The following is a 13617-nucleotide window of genomic DNA, read 5'->3' on the forward strand; positions in this document are numbered from 1 at the left end:
CTCACGCACCCAGACCCCACACCCCCATACCTCCCCCCCCCCCATGTACCACGTCCCCCACATATCACGCCCCCTCCACGCCTCCCCCGTACAGACACCAAGCAGCCCTATATCCCAGCCGCCATACAGCGCGCCCTCTGCCCGGCACAGCCCCCCCACAGCCCCGCCGTGCTCCTCCTGTCCCCTAACGCACTGTGTGCCCCCCAACCCTCCAGCCTGGTCCCCTCCAGCCCGGTCCCCAGGGCTGCACCTGCCAGTCCCAGGAGGCTGGGCAGGGCCCGGCCTGGCACACAGCGCCGTCATGGCCCAGCCCAGCAACACCACGGCACAGCACAGCACACACCGCAGAGCCATGGCACGGTGCACAACACACGGCATGGCACGGCACGGTGCAGCACAGCACGGTGCAGTACGCACAGCACGGCACAGCACAGCACAGCACCGACTGGCACAGGGCACGCGATGCAGCAGCAACAGCACAGGGTGCAGCATGGCACGGCACGACACGTCACAGCAAAGCACAGCCCGGGATGTCACAGTGCACACCATGGCACACCGTGGTACAGGAGGACACGACATATTACGGACGGCACAGGGCACTACGGCACAGCATCACCCACGCCCCGGGGGTGCCCCCACCCCGCACAGGGGCTGCACCACCCAGCCCCTTTGCTCCAAATCCACCTTTTATTGCAGCGGCTAGGGCAGGGACGGACCTGCAGAGCCGCGTGTGGAAGCACAGGACTGGGAGGCACCGGCCGCATCCTGCCCGGTGCCCAGAGTCAGCTCGGGCTTGAGGGTGGGTGATACCGGGCAGGATCCGGCCCCAGCAGGGCAGTGCAAGCCTTCTCTTGCCCGGGCAACCCGAGTGAGCACTGCTGCACCCCGCAGGCAGGGCAGCGTCCCCTGTCCCACGGCCACTGCCCCAGGCTCGTGCCCATCCTCAGGTGTCCCAGCAGGGCGCATACCCCACTAGATGCGGACGGTGTTGATGCGCAGGGGCTGGACGTTCTTGCCGTTGGCGTGGCTCTGCCCAGGACTGAAGTAGGAACAGAGCTTGCCAGGGAACTTCTCCCGGAAGGTGTAGAGCCAGGACATGTCGTCGGCGTTATAGAAGATGAGCAGCCCCTTGTCATAGTCCAGGAAGACGCCCACCTTCTCCAGCTTGCTTTTGACGTTGAGCCGGGTCCAGGGCTCGGTGCAGGCGCTGTACTGGTTCCCATCGTGCATGACGATGCAGTAAAAGCCCCGGCTGGGCTGGATCTGGATGCTGCCCTTGCGGGTGACGGCCTCGTGCGCCAGCCCGATCATCCACTGCGTCTTCTCAGACACCACCACCTCCCAGTAGTGCACACCGCCGCCAAAAGCCTCTGCGCCCAGCACCGACACCTCCACATCAAAGCGCCGTGGCGAGTCCTGCAGTGGCTGCGGGTGCAGGTTGCCATAAGCCACGATGGTGCAGTCGTCAGAGAGGATGAGGCGCTGGTGGGCTGTGCCGGGGTCCAGTGTCAGCGCCGCCGGCACTGCAGGGAGGGGCGGCTGTCAGCACCCCTGGGACCCCCACCCAGCTGTGCACCCACCTTGGGGGCATGCAGGTGGCTTTCGGCAGCCGAAGCAGCTCTGCAGAAGCCGCTTGTCCTCCCCCACACACCTCCCCCCAGCTCCCACTGGGGACAGGAATGTCCCTGTGGGCTCGTCCTCACCCTCACTGGGTAACCCCCCACTCCATCCTCACCCGGGTGGATGTCCTGGAAGAGAGATTTCCAGATGGTGTACTGCAGCGGGCCCATGTACTTGGAGGTAGGAAAGTCCTCGTAGGTGAGGTTGGTCTCGTGGATCTTCCCCTTGAGCCTGCAGGAGAGGCGCTGGTTGGCGAGGTCCCACGCTGGGCACCCCGGACCCTGGCCACCCACACACCCACCTCTCGGACAAGGAGGCGACGCCGGCCAGGAAGGCATGCTTGTCAGCCTCGGCCAGGCGCTCCTGCAGGATCTGGCTGCCCTCCTGCACCTTGCGCAGCTGCTGGCTGTAGCGCTGGATCTTCTGCTCGATGTCGGTCAGTGTCCGTGCCGTGTCTGCCTCCAGTTCCTCCAGCATCGCCTTCTGCCGCTCCCGCAGCAGCCGGTGCAGCCGCTCGAAGGCCTCCCCAATGGTCGCCCGCAGGCTCTTGGCCGATGACTGGGGGGTATGGGTGGGCGTGAGCCCCACAGAAAGCCCCAGCGTGGTGGGGTCTGTAGCCCCCTGCCTGTCCAGGCCAACACTGACCCACTGCAAACACTGCTGGGGATGCCCCAGGTGTGTTTTTGAGCACCTGAGCGGGTACGCGGTGGAGTCCAGATAACCCACCCTCTGCCCCACAGCTGGTAACGGGGAGTGGACATGAAGCTGAGGGAGAAGGGCAGTGTGAACAGCAGGCCCCTCCGCAAATAATGCCCAAGCAAGCAGAAAGAGGAAGGTGCTAAATGAAATGGGGAAATAAGCGACAAGGCGCAGGGGCCAGCCTGCCACAGGGCTACACATGGCCAGGGAAGGGAAATAGGGCACAGTCAGCAAGATTTGGGTCTTGGTGTGTCTGTAGGGTGGCTGGAGGTCCCAGAACTGGGCTGGTGAGGCTCACTCCTGTGCCCACCCAGCAAAGGAATCAAGGAGCAGGGGGACAGCACGGAGACACGGGGCTGTGCTGGGGGGTACGACCACCCCAGCAGCTGCAAAGCCCCAGTGCACAGCAGGGACAGGGCAGGGGAACAGATTTAAAGCGATTCCGCCCACAATAAAGGGCTGGAGGGGTAACAGAGTCCTGCCTCAGGACCCCTGGGGACACTGAGTGCATCCCCACTCCTACCTTGGTCTCTGCCAGCTGCCGCTTGAGGAGGTGCAGGGCCTCGGTGTGGCCTCGCTCGCTCTCCTGCAGGCCCTGGAGCTGCTCCTTCAGCTCCCGCTGCAACACAGGCAGGCACTCAGACCCAGCTTGCAGCCCAGTCTGACCAGTCTGCCCAGTTCCCCACTGCAACCGGGGGGGCGGGAGGGGGGCTGCTTGCACCCATGCATGGTGGGGCTGTGAGCTGGGGGACCTGGCAGCGTTAAGAAAAGACAAAGACAAAGACAACCCACGGGATTTAGGGGAAAAGCAAAGCTTCTTGCAGGTCCCGGGCTCCTGAAGCCCCAGGCTGAGCTTCACCAGCACTGCCAGCTGCCAGAGGTGCTGGGAACCCCCCAGCCCCCTCGGGACCACAGGGTGGCCCCACAAATGTTTACCGGGGCATCACCGGGCGCTGACGGCAGCAAGGGGATGAGTCGGTGCCTGTGAAGGTCAGCGCCCGGCTGCCTCCCCGCAGGCACGGGCACAAAGCTCCCTCGAAACGGCAGCCCTGTGGGTTTGGGGACGGAGGAAGGACTGTGCCCGTTGGGTGCCAGCACCTGCACAGCAGCACCGGGGTAGAGACATGCTGAATGCATGGACAGAAAGGGGAATTTTATGGGGAGCAGCTCCCCAGACCCACATGCGAACAGAGAGAGCTCCAGCTAAGGTGCACGTGGGCAGGCAGACAGGGACACACTGCCCCGAGGCACAGGGACAGACAGACGGACAGATGTTGGTAGGGCAGCTCAGCGCAGCTGGGCAGGGGGGATAAGAGGGACAGCACCCGGACCCCTGGCCGGGCAGGGCCGGACACCCACCCACCCACCTGCAGTTCCTCGAAGGCATCGTCCACGTTGGTGACCTGGTGCTGCTCGTGCACGGCAGGCTCGTCGCAGAAAAAGCAGACGACGGCGCGGTCGGTGAGGCAGAAGAGCTTGACCTTCTCGTGGTCCTTGCAGGGGAAGGGGCTGCGCTGGGCCCCCAGGATGGCGTCCAGAGGGAAGGCGCTGTAGCGCTCCACGATGTTGGCCAGCTTGAGGCTGGGCGCCAGGGTGGGCTCGGCGAAGGTGCGCCGGCACTCGGGGCAGTCGCGGGCGCCCTGGGGCTCCTGGCGCACCCAGTGCTCGGTGATGCACCGCCGGCAGAAGTAGTGCTCGCAGCCGAAGCTCACCGGGTCCTGGTAGATGCTCAGGCAGATGGAGCACAGCAGCTCGTCCTTCAGGCTGCAAGCCATGGCCGGGCGGGGGGCGAGGCCGCCCGGGGGGGGACCCGGGGCTGAGAGCACCCGTGGGGGCTGCAGCGGGGGGAAACTGGGGAGGAGGGCTGCAAATGGGGCTGCGATGGGGGAAACTGGGGGGTGGGCTGCGAGTGGGGCTGCAGTGGGGGGAACCAGTGGTGGGCTGCGAAAGGGAGAACCGGGGAGGGGGGCTTGGGGTGCGGCGGGCACGGGGGAGCCGGGGGTCGGCGGGGCCGGGGCTGCCCGCGGGGCCGCAGTGGGGGAGCCCCGGGCCGAGGCCGCCCCGAAAGGACCCGGGTTCGAATCCCGGCCCCGGCTCCGCGCCCCACCCGCAGGTCCCGGGTTCGAGGCCGCCCCCCGCCTACTCCGAGCCGGCGGCGCCCGCTGCCCTCACCCAGCCGCAGGCGGTGCCGGTGCCCGGTGCCCCCGGTGCCAGCGAGCCCGCGGCCACCTCGCAGCGCTCCCCGCCGCGACGGGCAGGGGGTGGGCGAGGAGGAGGAGGAGGAGGAGGAGGAGGAGGAGGAGGAGGAGGAGGAGGAGCAGGCGGGGCCGCGCGGCACTTCCTGCCTCCCCCCCCCGCAGCCACAGTGGTGCCGCCCCCGCCCCATTGTCCCCCGCCCAGCGGCCCGCACCACCTCCCGCCCGCGGGGGGGTCGGAGGGGGAGGTGCTTAAAGGGGCCGCGGCGCTGAGGCGGCTTCGCTGCGGGCTCGGGGCTGTGCCCGGGTCCCCCCCGGTGCCTCCCCCCCGGTGTCGGTGCCGCTCCGGTGCCCGGGGCTGCGGCCTGGCCATCGGGCCCCCGGCCGCCCCCCTCCCGCGGGCCCCCTCCCGGCCAGCCCCCTCCAGCCGTCTGTCCGTCCATCCCTCCGTCTGGTCACTCCTGCCGTCCCTCAGCCCCGTTGTCCGGTCGTTTGTCCATCCTCCCCTCTGCTCCTCCATCCATCCATCCGTCCCTCCATCCGTCCCTCCATCCGCCCACCCATCCACCCGTCCCTCTGTCCATCCCTCCATCTCTCCGTCCATCCCTCCCTCCACCCACCTCTCCCCCTTCTCGTCCCTGTTTTGTCCCCATTCCCCAGGGGACAAGGGCTGAGGGGACACTGGGGGTGACACTAGCGTGGGGCAGGGCGCCGTGGGGTGCTCAGCCCCGGCTGTGGGGTGCCGGGGGGGGGCCGGGCCCCTCTGCACCCCCCGGGCTGCTCCCTGCAGCACCAGGGCAGCTGTGAAGCCGCTGGAACGCAAGGCAGGGCTGATGTCCCCAAAAATGTATTGTTGGGAAAACGCCGCCTTTTTCCCCCAGATCTTATCAATTTGGCCAAAAACTGTGGGAGCTGCGGCGGTGACAGGCCAGCGCCGGGAGACCCCAGAAGCCGTGTGGAGACACAAAATAATCGGGAACGGATGGCGGAAAGCCCCGTCCGCGCTCGGGGGGCGTACCAGGGGGTCCCTCTCCCAAACCCCTCACACCAGAGGGGCTCTCAGCGGGGGCTCGGGGAGGAAGGAAGGAGCCGGATGGGGGGGGGGGGAGAGCGATGCCCTGGGGGTTGAGCTGCACATTTCAGAGGCAGCACAAAAGTCAGGCCCGCCGCTGGCCAGCAGCCAAAGCGAACAAGGCTTTGCTTTGGCTGCCGAGCCCCCTGCGTCCCCCCGAACCCCCCAGCGCAGCCCCTCCTGCCCCGCGTCCCCCCCCCCGGCGGGGGGAATAACCGCCCTCTTTGTTCCTCGCCCGTGCGGGAGGACGGCCCGAAAGGCTGGAAAAAAAAAAAAAAAAAAAAAAAAAAGCCAACCGCAGGGGTTTGTTTTTTCTGCTTGTTTTTCTGCATTAGGAATTCAGGTCTTGTCTCCCCTCCAGGACCCGCTGGGGACTGAAGAAATGCTGAAATTAAATCATCAAAGCGCTGTCGGAGCGGGGAAGGGGCGGCTCGGCCGGCATCGCGCCCAGCTCGCGCGCCCGCTTCGCCCCAGCCTGCGGCACGTGGCGGGGAAGAAGCACCCAGGCTACCCGGGCACGCAGCCCTGCCTTTGTGCCAGGGGGCTGGGAATGACCCTTCACATCCCCGAGTCCCTCTAGGAACCAATATCTGTTTTTTTTCCATGGTTTAAGTAAACCCTGCTCAGCTGACATCAAAATACCCTTTTTTACCCTTTTTTTTCCTTTTTTTTTTTTTTTGGGGGGGGGGGGGGGGGGGGAACACAGATGGAGGCCAGTCTCTGGAACTCTTCCCTTTCTGGAGCAGGTTCCCCCTTAAGGTACTGATGGGGAAACTGAGTCAGTGGGAGATGGAGGAAGGGGTGAGCACGGCAGTCCCATGGTGGAGCCACTTGGACGCATGGGTCCCAGCCCACATCATTTAATTTGTGTCCCCAGCACGTGGCTGGAGCACCTGGGGTTGGACTGGGAAATTTGGGTGATGCAGAGCCACATCCCATGGGACACATAAGGTGGCCAAGGGGTGCCCAAGCTCTGAGCGGAGCTGCTAAGTGTTGGGTCACTCGTTGGAGGTGGAGAAGCACCCGAGGTCCCCCCAGTGCATCCCTGCAGCTCGTTAGTGCTCCTTCGTTAGCGCTATAGGAAGGGAAGCACACCCTGCCTGGAGCCCTGTTGTGGGCAAGAGTGGGGTGTGAGCCATACCTGCAGCAGACAGAGTGGATGAAGGGAAACCGCACGGCGGGGTGTGTGTGTTTGGGCAAACAGGGAAATTAATCCCGGTTAATTTTTAAATTGGCTTCGTTACCTCCTGTTAACCCTTGTGCGAGTGCCCAGCAGGCTCTGCCACTGCAGCCGGAGGGTCAGGGAGCCCACATTGCCGCCGTGCCTCTATTCCTTGCTTTTTCAGGTCACATAGATGCTGCCAGGAGCTGGGGAGGATGAGGCAGGGGACCAGGCACGCATGTGCCCTGCAGCCACGGGCTGGAAGGAGCCAGGAGCTGGTAGGAGCCATGGCAGGGGACACCAGGGACCAAGTCACCTCTGAGGAGGGAGAGGGGGCAGGCTGAGCTGGAAAACCCCATCAGGGGGTGCGTGGGCATTCGGTTCCTCCTGCTGCCCTGTGCTGCACGCCGTGCCCAGAGGACGCTGGCAGGAAGGGAGGCCCCCGAGCCGCTGGAATTTTCCCCGCTGGTTCAAACAGTGCTGCCGGGGGGCGAAGGCGGGGATGGCAGGCCGGGACAGGCAGCTCCCAGCACACATGCCTGCTTCCTAGCACTGCGCCAGGGCAGGTTTTGGCCTCAGCAGGGTGGACATGCAGGGCTGGGAGCATCTCCGTTTGCTCCGGGCTTTCCTTGTCCTTGCTGCAGCCCCCAACCGTGTCCATACCCATTCTGTTGGATCTGTCCTTCCCAGGTGGGGTGGCTCCGGCACCTTTAGCTCTGTCAGCTTTAACCGGGTGCCAGAGCACAGAGAGCAGCTGTTAACACCTGCTTCTTTTCCTTCCCCACTCCTGCGAGTGCCCTCCAGCTCTCCCAGGACCCCAGCGCCACAAAGCCAAGACGTCCCCAGGATGCAGTCCTGGCCCAGCTAAGCTCGGCAGAGGCCTCTTCCTCTTCATGGGATGAGGCTTCTCATCCTCATGGGATGGGATTTCATCCCAGTACCCAAAGCTCCAGGCACCAAGGGTTAATGGGAGCATGCCCCCACACAGAGCAATGTCCTGCAGCCCTCTAGAAGAGCAGGAAGATGCACAAAGCCGCACTACACTGGTGCTTTTCATCTCCTAAGTGCTTTGCAAACATTAACTAATTAATCCTAATTAACTCATTACCTAATTATAACCAAATGGCCCTCCCATTTGCAGGGGGGAGAAGGGAAATAAATGCACTGCCACTTTTTTTTTTTTTTTTAACTAAACACTCCCAATACCCCCAAACCTCTGCAGGACTCAAACCAGCATCTATGGGGCCCCCGTGCACACATGGCTGTTGGCATGTTTTAGGGTCAAGAAACCTTCCCAATCCCTGCTGTTCTAGGGTAAAAAAAAAAAAAAAAAAAAAAAAAAAAAAAAAACATTCTGCAGGTTTGCTAACCCCATGCATCATTCCAATAAGCCGGGAATGAGCATTTCCACGTGCCCACCTCTGGGGGCCTGGCGCCCCAGCATCACCAAGGCGCAGCGTGCCCACCCTCGCAGCTCACGCAGCTGCCGTGAGTCATCGCCTCCTGGCTCGTGTGCTGTCCCGCTGGTTGGGAAACACCTTGTAAAACGCTGCACCGACTTGTTCCAGGTCTCCCAACTGCCTGCCATAATTATTTGCCTCTTGCAGGGCCAGGGGACATTTGCAGGGTGTTGCAGGCAACGTCCTTTGGGGCAGGCAATGCATGCACCCGCCCTGCTCCTGCTGATTAATGGCCTCTGCTTCTGGGCGCTGACCAGCGCTTCCACTCCAGCCCTGCTTTATCAAAAGAGAGAGATTTCTTGCAAAGAAAAGGAAATAAATATGCGGTTAGGATGGAGAGAGACATTTCCTGAAGGATTTCCTTGCTGCTGCAGACAAGGACAAAGACCAAGCGGCTTTGGGACATGGGGCCACCCAGCACCCAAAGGGCTCAGCGTGGTCCCTGTGGCCAAACCAGCACGACCCCTCGGGGACACCATGGGGACCAAGTTCCCTGGCCAGGTTTTCCCAGGCTGTGCTCCATCCTGTTTTTGATGAAATCTCTTTTTCACCAACCGTTCAATGGGAGGGATTTCAATAAAGCCGCAGCTTGGTGCTGCACAGATGTGGACCGTGCCCTGGGGACAGGGACTGGGATCTCTCCAGCATCTCTGCCTCTCCTGCACTTTCTCCCCCAAGCTTCTTGCTGCAGGAGACAAGGAGCGCATCCCTGACCTGATCTCCTGCTTTTTGGCGAGGATGTGGGGAAGCAGGAAGGGAGCTGCCGTTCCCAGTGCCGGCGGGCGCAGTTCTGTGGGAGCGGGGAGAGCAGGTGTAACAGGGCTGCCGCCTGCCCAACCGCCCGCAGAGGTGATTTATGGCAAAGGAGGCATCTCCATGCCACACCGAGCACTCCCCTGCCTTCCTTCCCTTTTAATTGCGGTTGGATTTGCCCCGGGGGCAGAAGAGCCTTTGAACGTCTGGTTTTGAACACAAGCTTTGCAGCCAGCTTCGTTTCCTCTCTGCAAGGCCATTTTGCAGCTCAGGATGGGGATGGCAGCGTGGGAGATGGGCACGGGTTCCCTGCCATCGGCTCCTGGTGCCACCAGAGGCTGGGTGGTGTCGCACCAGCCCCAGGACCAGGGCTCCACTGCCAAGGAAAGGGGCCCCTGCCCACACCCAGCAAGGGAGGAATGACTGAACCCACACAGTGCATGGCTGGAAGAGCCCCAGTGCTCTCGATATCACAGCATCTGCACCAGGGACATGCCAGCTGGCCTGCCTCAATGGCTGGGGATCCCCCATGCCCCATCCTGCTGTGTCCCCTGTCTGCAGGTCTGGGGCTGGCCTCCAACAGCTGGGATTCTCCTTGAGTGATGCAGAGGTTCAAAAACACTAGTTTCACAATGACGGCAAAATACTTCCAGCAGCCAAAACCCCCCAGCCTTGAGGACAGAAGTGAAAGAAGTGTTGAAAATGTATCTAGCGAGGAGCCAGAGGAGAACTTGGCAACACAGGGGTGGCAGGGGACGAGGGGATGCCATCGGCCTCAGGGATAGCAGGGAGAGTCCAAAATGTGCCCATCTCCTGGCCCAGGTATGAATGAACCTTCCACCCTGACACCACCACGGGAGGATGTTAAATAGCAACTGCTAGGTATAAAGAGCTGAGCATCAGATAAAGGGGGAGTTTTCAAGGAGCTGGCTCAGGATCTCTGTTGAGTCACCAGGAGCTGGTAATTAACAGATCTGGGGATGTTCCAAATGGGAAAATGTTGGGTGAGCACTTAATGGGGGACACATGGAGCGATCGCAGGTCAGCGAGCCAGAAACAGTGATGGGGATGTGAGTGCAGGACACACGTGAGAGTGGATGAGGAAAGCTCAGCGGGGTGACAGCGTGCCTTGCCGCGTTCTGTCACCTTGCCAGGATGAGTGTGGGCACCCACCGGCAGCGGGAGCAGTGCCCACCCTCGGTGGGAATGCACCCCCGGCAGTCCCAAGTCCTGCCCCACTCGCCCCAGGCCCGTCTGGTCCCTGAGGGAGCCCTCGCAGGACCACTCCGAACAGGAGGGGCGTGAAGCGTGATTGTGTTTGCCTCCTACTCCAGCTGCTCTGGTGGAGCTGTGGGAACAGCGGGAGCAGGGGGAAGAAGATGAAAGGCAGCGTGGGAACTCACTGCTTTGCTTTCTTCTGCAATAAAACACAGGCCCTCCAAATCCTCCAGCCCAGCTTGAGATACAAAGGGGGAGAAGGACTCATCTGTGCCTACTGGGAGAGAGCCGTGCTTCAGAGCTGCGGCAGCAAGGTGAAGGACATCATGAGGACTGAGCCCCAGATGTGCAAAAATGGGTTGGGAATGCTGTGGGATGAAATCAGGGGGGTGGTGCACCCTACACCTTCCTGGTGTGGTGGTGTCACTCGGACTGCCCCAGGCGATGCTGGATGCTGTGGGAGGCTTTGCCCATGGGAAATGCCCAGTCTGGAAACTGCAAAGCAGTGCTGTGGCATGGCACGTCCTCTCCCTCTCCCTTGGGGGGCTGGGGAAAGGGGAGCCCTGCTGTACCCTTCCCTGCTGCCCACCCCTATATCTGAGCCGTGTATGGGGGAAGCCATATGCTTTGCTCATTACAGGTCCTCCTGGCAGCTGCCAGCCACACTCTGCCTGCTCCTGTCCCCCTTTCCTGCTCCTCGCAGCCCCCCCAGCATCAACAGCCTCTGGTGCTGGGGGATGTGACACCCAGCCAGCACCTGTGGGGCTGCCTTTCCCACCTCCTGAAGCCAAGCAAGCAGAGAAATGTGGTGCTTGCCTCCCACTTTATCTGTCTGGGTTTTCTTTTCCACCCCCTCTGCCTGTGAGGGACCCCAAAGCCCTGCGAGTGCGACCCACTGGAGAGAGGCCAGGGGAAGGCAACGATTTCAACCAGGAGCTGAGAAAACTTGGCCTGTGCGGAAGGGCTGAAGGATTGGATTTGTTTAGTCTAGAGAAGAGCAGGCTGAGGGGAGACATAATAACAGCCTTCAAATATGCGAGAGGTTGCTGCAAGGAGGAAGGGAGCAAAGCACTCCCGGGCGCACTGGAAGACACTGCCGGCTTCACGGGGGGGATTTCATCCACTCGGGGCATCCCTCACCTCTCCATCTGGGCTTTTTTCATTCTCTGCAATGGATCCTTTTAGGAAACTTGGAAAGCATGAAAAAAGCCCAGGGCCGGGTTTTTATTTTTTAATTGCACCATCAATGGAAACTTATGGGAAACCCGGCCTGCCCCCAGTTGTCCTTGGTTTGCTGGAACTGAGCTCTGTGCGCTGCTGTATGACAGAGAACTGGGTCCCGTGCAATTCAGCGAGCGCATGGGGAGAGGCAGCTGGGGCTGGAAATCACAGAATCACAGAACTGCAGGGGTTGGAAGGGACCTTGAGAGATCATAAGGTCCAACCCCCAAATGATGAAGGGCTTCTGACTGTGTGTGGTCAGGAGCCGCCTCCCCAGCTCCTGGGGATGCTTTGTGCCCATCAACATCTCTCTAAAACAGGATGAGATATTTTCATCATAATTATTTCTCTAAAAATGAAGGAAAACATTATTAAGCAGAAAGGTGTTTGACATCTGGCTTGAAAACTGGGGTTAAAGAGCTGGTAGAATGATGCTGATGTAGACAGCAGCTGAGGTTTTTGGGACATCAGCTTGGAGGCAGATGTGATGAGTTGGGTTCACCTCTGCTCCCAGTGGGGCTGGTAGCGCCTGGGACAGAACCAGCCCAGCCTCTGTTACATGGGTGTATGAAGTTGTTAGCACGCAGAATTAACAACTCCCAGCACCACCAGTTTCCCAACGTGAACTAGAGAGAGAGAGTGGTAAATGGAGCCCCATGGGGAGGGGGTTGATGTGTGGGACCCCACCACACGCTCAACGCCAGTGAGCGAAGTGCCCGCGTGTCACGCACCCACCAGCAATGTGCCCATGCCCAGCAGGTGCCACATCCACCAGCAGCATGGAGCCAACGCAGCACGGCCCCCGGAGCCCCCAGGGACATCCCACTCACTTTTGAAAGGCAAGGACTTCATCCTTTCCACACCAGAGCCGGAGTCTTTAGGTGTCCTTCGGAAAGAAGAAAAATGGGCAGTAAGGCCCAAGAAGTGACAAAGAGTGAACGAAGAGGTTACTTCTGCACATCAGCAAAAATAGTCAAGAAGAACAGACTTCTTGAGGGAAGACCAGCAGCACCTTGCAGCCTGACAATACCTTCACACACGCACCTACCTACACACGGATTAAAACCACCACTATTACCCAGGCACGGTGGTGCCTGCAAACATAGGGATTCAGATGTCTTCTGCACCAAAACAGAGGTGGAAATTGCATGTCCTCTGTCCCCAAAGCACCTTTGGCTCCACGCGGACGTACTGCAGGATGTTTGTCCGCCTGCCCTGGGTACACTCTTCCTGCTGTGTGCACCCCAAAGTTCACTGACACAGGGCTGCCTGGTGCTCACCGTGCTCCCGGAGGGTCCCCAAACCTCTGGACATGATGGGAAAAAAAAAGTAAAGCAAAACCTGAGCTCAAGATGGGAGGTAGATTTGGGGGGGAACCTCAGGAGGGCCACAATCTTGCTCTCTGTGCATCCCCCTCCTCCTGTTTTCTCCCCAGAGCTTCTCCAAGGAGGAAGGGAAGGGAAGGGAAGGGAAGGGAAGGGAAGGGAAGGGAAGGGAAGGGAAGGGAAGGGAAGGGAAGGGAAGGGAAGGGAAGGGAAGGGAAGGGAAGGGAAGGGAAGGGAAGGGAAGGGAAGGGAAGGGAAGGGAAGGGAAGGGAAGGGAAGGGAAGGGAAGGGAAGGGAAGGGAAGGGAAGGGAAGGGAAGGGAAGGGAGAAAGAGAGAAAGAAAGAGAGAGAGAGAAAGAGAGAGAGAGAGAGAGAGAGAGAGAAAGAAAGAAAGAAAGAAAGAAAGAAAGAAAGAAAGAAAGAAAGAAAGAAAGAAAGAAAGAGAGAGAGAGAGAAAGAGAGAAAGAAAGAGAGAAAGAAAGAGAGAAAGAGAGAAAGAGAGAAAGAGAGAAAGAAAGAGAGAAAGAAAGAGAGAGAGAAAGAGAGAAAGAGAGAAAGAGAGAAAGAGAGAAAGAGAGAGAGAGAGAGAGAGAGAGAGAGAGAGAGAGAGAAAGAAAGAAAGAAAGAAAGAAAGAAAGAAAGAAAGAAAGAAAGAAAGAAAGAAAGAAAGAAAGAAAGAAAGAAAGAAAGAAAGAAAGAAAGAAAGAAAGAAAGAAAGAAAGAAAAAGAAAAAGGAGTGTCCCTAGAAGAAACCCTGGGCTGAAGGAGCAAAAGGGGAAATGGCTCAGGAGACACAGGGCTGGGGGAGCAGAGAGGGGCCGGGGGATGCCAGGAGGGGCTGGGGCAGATAGAGGTCCCTGCAGGACCGGGGAGACACAGGGAGGGCCAGGGG

At 60.4% G+C, this 13617-nt stretch overlaps 1 protein-coding gene across 1 annotated transcript; it reads right to left on the reverse strand.

Moving 5' to 3' along the window:
• Window positions 1-245: 245 nt before the first annotated feature.
• On the reverse strand, window positions 246-4590 carry TRIM62 (tripartite motif containing 62). The gene is made up of 5 exons (XM_082776765.1): window positions 3687-4590; window positions 2843-2938; window positions 1922-2178; window positions 1736-1851; window positions 246-1523 (listed from the first exon to the last, which is right to left on the reverse strand). The coding sequence occupies exons 1-5, from the start codon at window positions 4092-4094 to the stop codon at window positions 973-975; spliced, it is 1428 nt and encodes a 475-aa protein (XP_082632891.1). The 5' UTR covers window positions 4095-4590; the 3' UTR covers window positions 246-972.
• Window positions 4591-13617: the final 9027 nt, after the last annotated feature.

The sequence above is a fragment of the Aythya marila genome, assembly GCF_965140915.1.
Source record: "Aythya marila genome assembly, chromosome: 21".
In the NCBI taxonomy this organism is placed as follows: Eukaryota; Metazoa; Chordata; class Aves; order Anseriformes; family Anatidae; genus Aythya; species Aythya marila.

Bases quoted from the DNA above. Each gene is read 5' to 3' on its own strand.
- TRIM62 (XM_082776765.1), bottom strand. From the start codon at position 4,094: ATGGCTTGCAGCCTGAAGGACGAGCTGCTGTGCTCCATCTGCCTGAGC. The intron at 2,179-2,842 runs GTAGGAGTGGGG...CATACCCCCCAG, and splicing joins GGCAGCTGGCAGAGACCAAG to TCATCGGCCAAGAGCCTGCG. The intron at 1,524-1,735 runs GTGAGGATGGAG...CCCTCCCTGCAG, and splicing joins CTTCCAGGACATCCACCCGG to TGCCGGCGGCGCTGACACTG.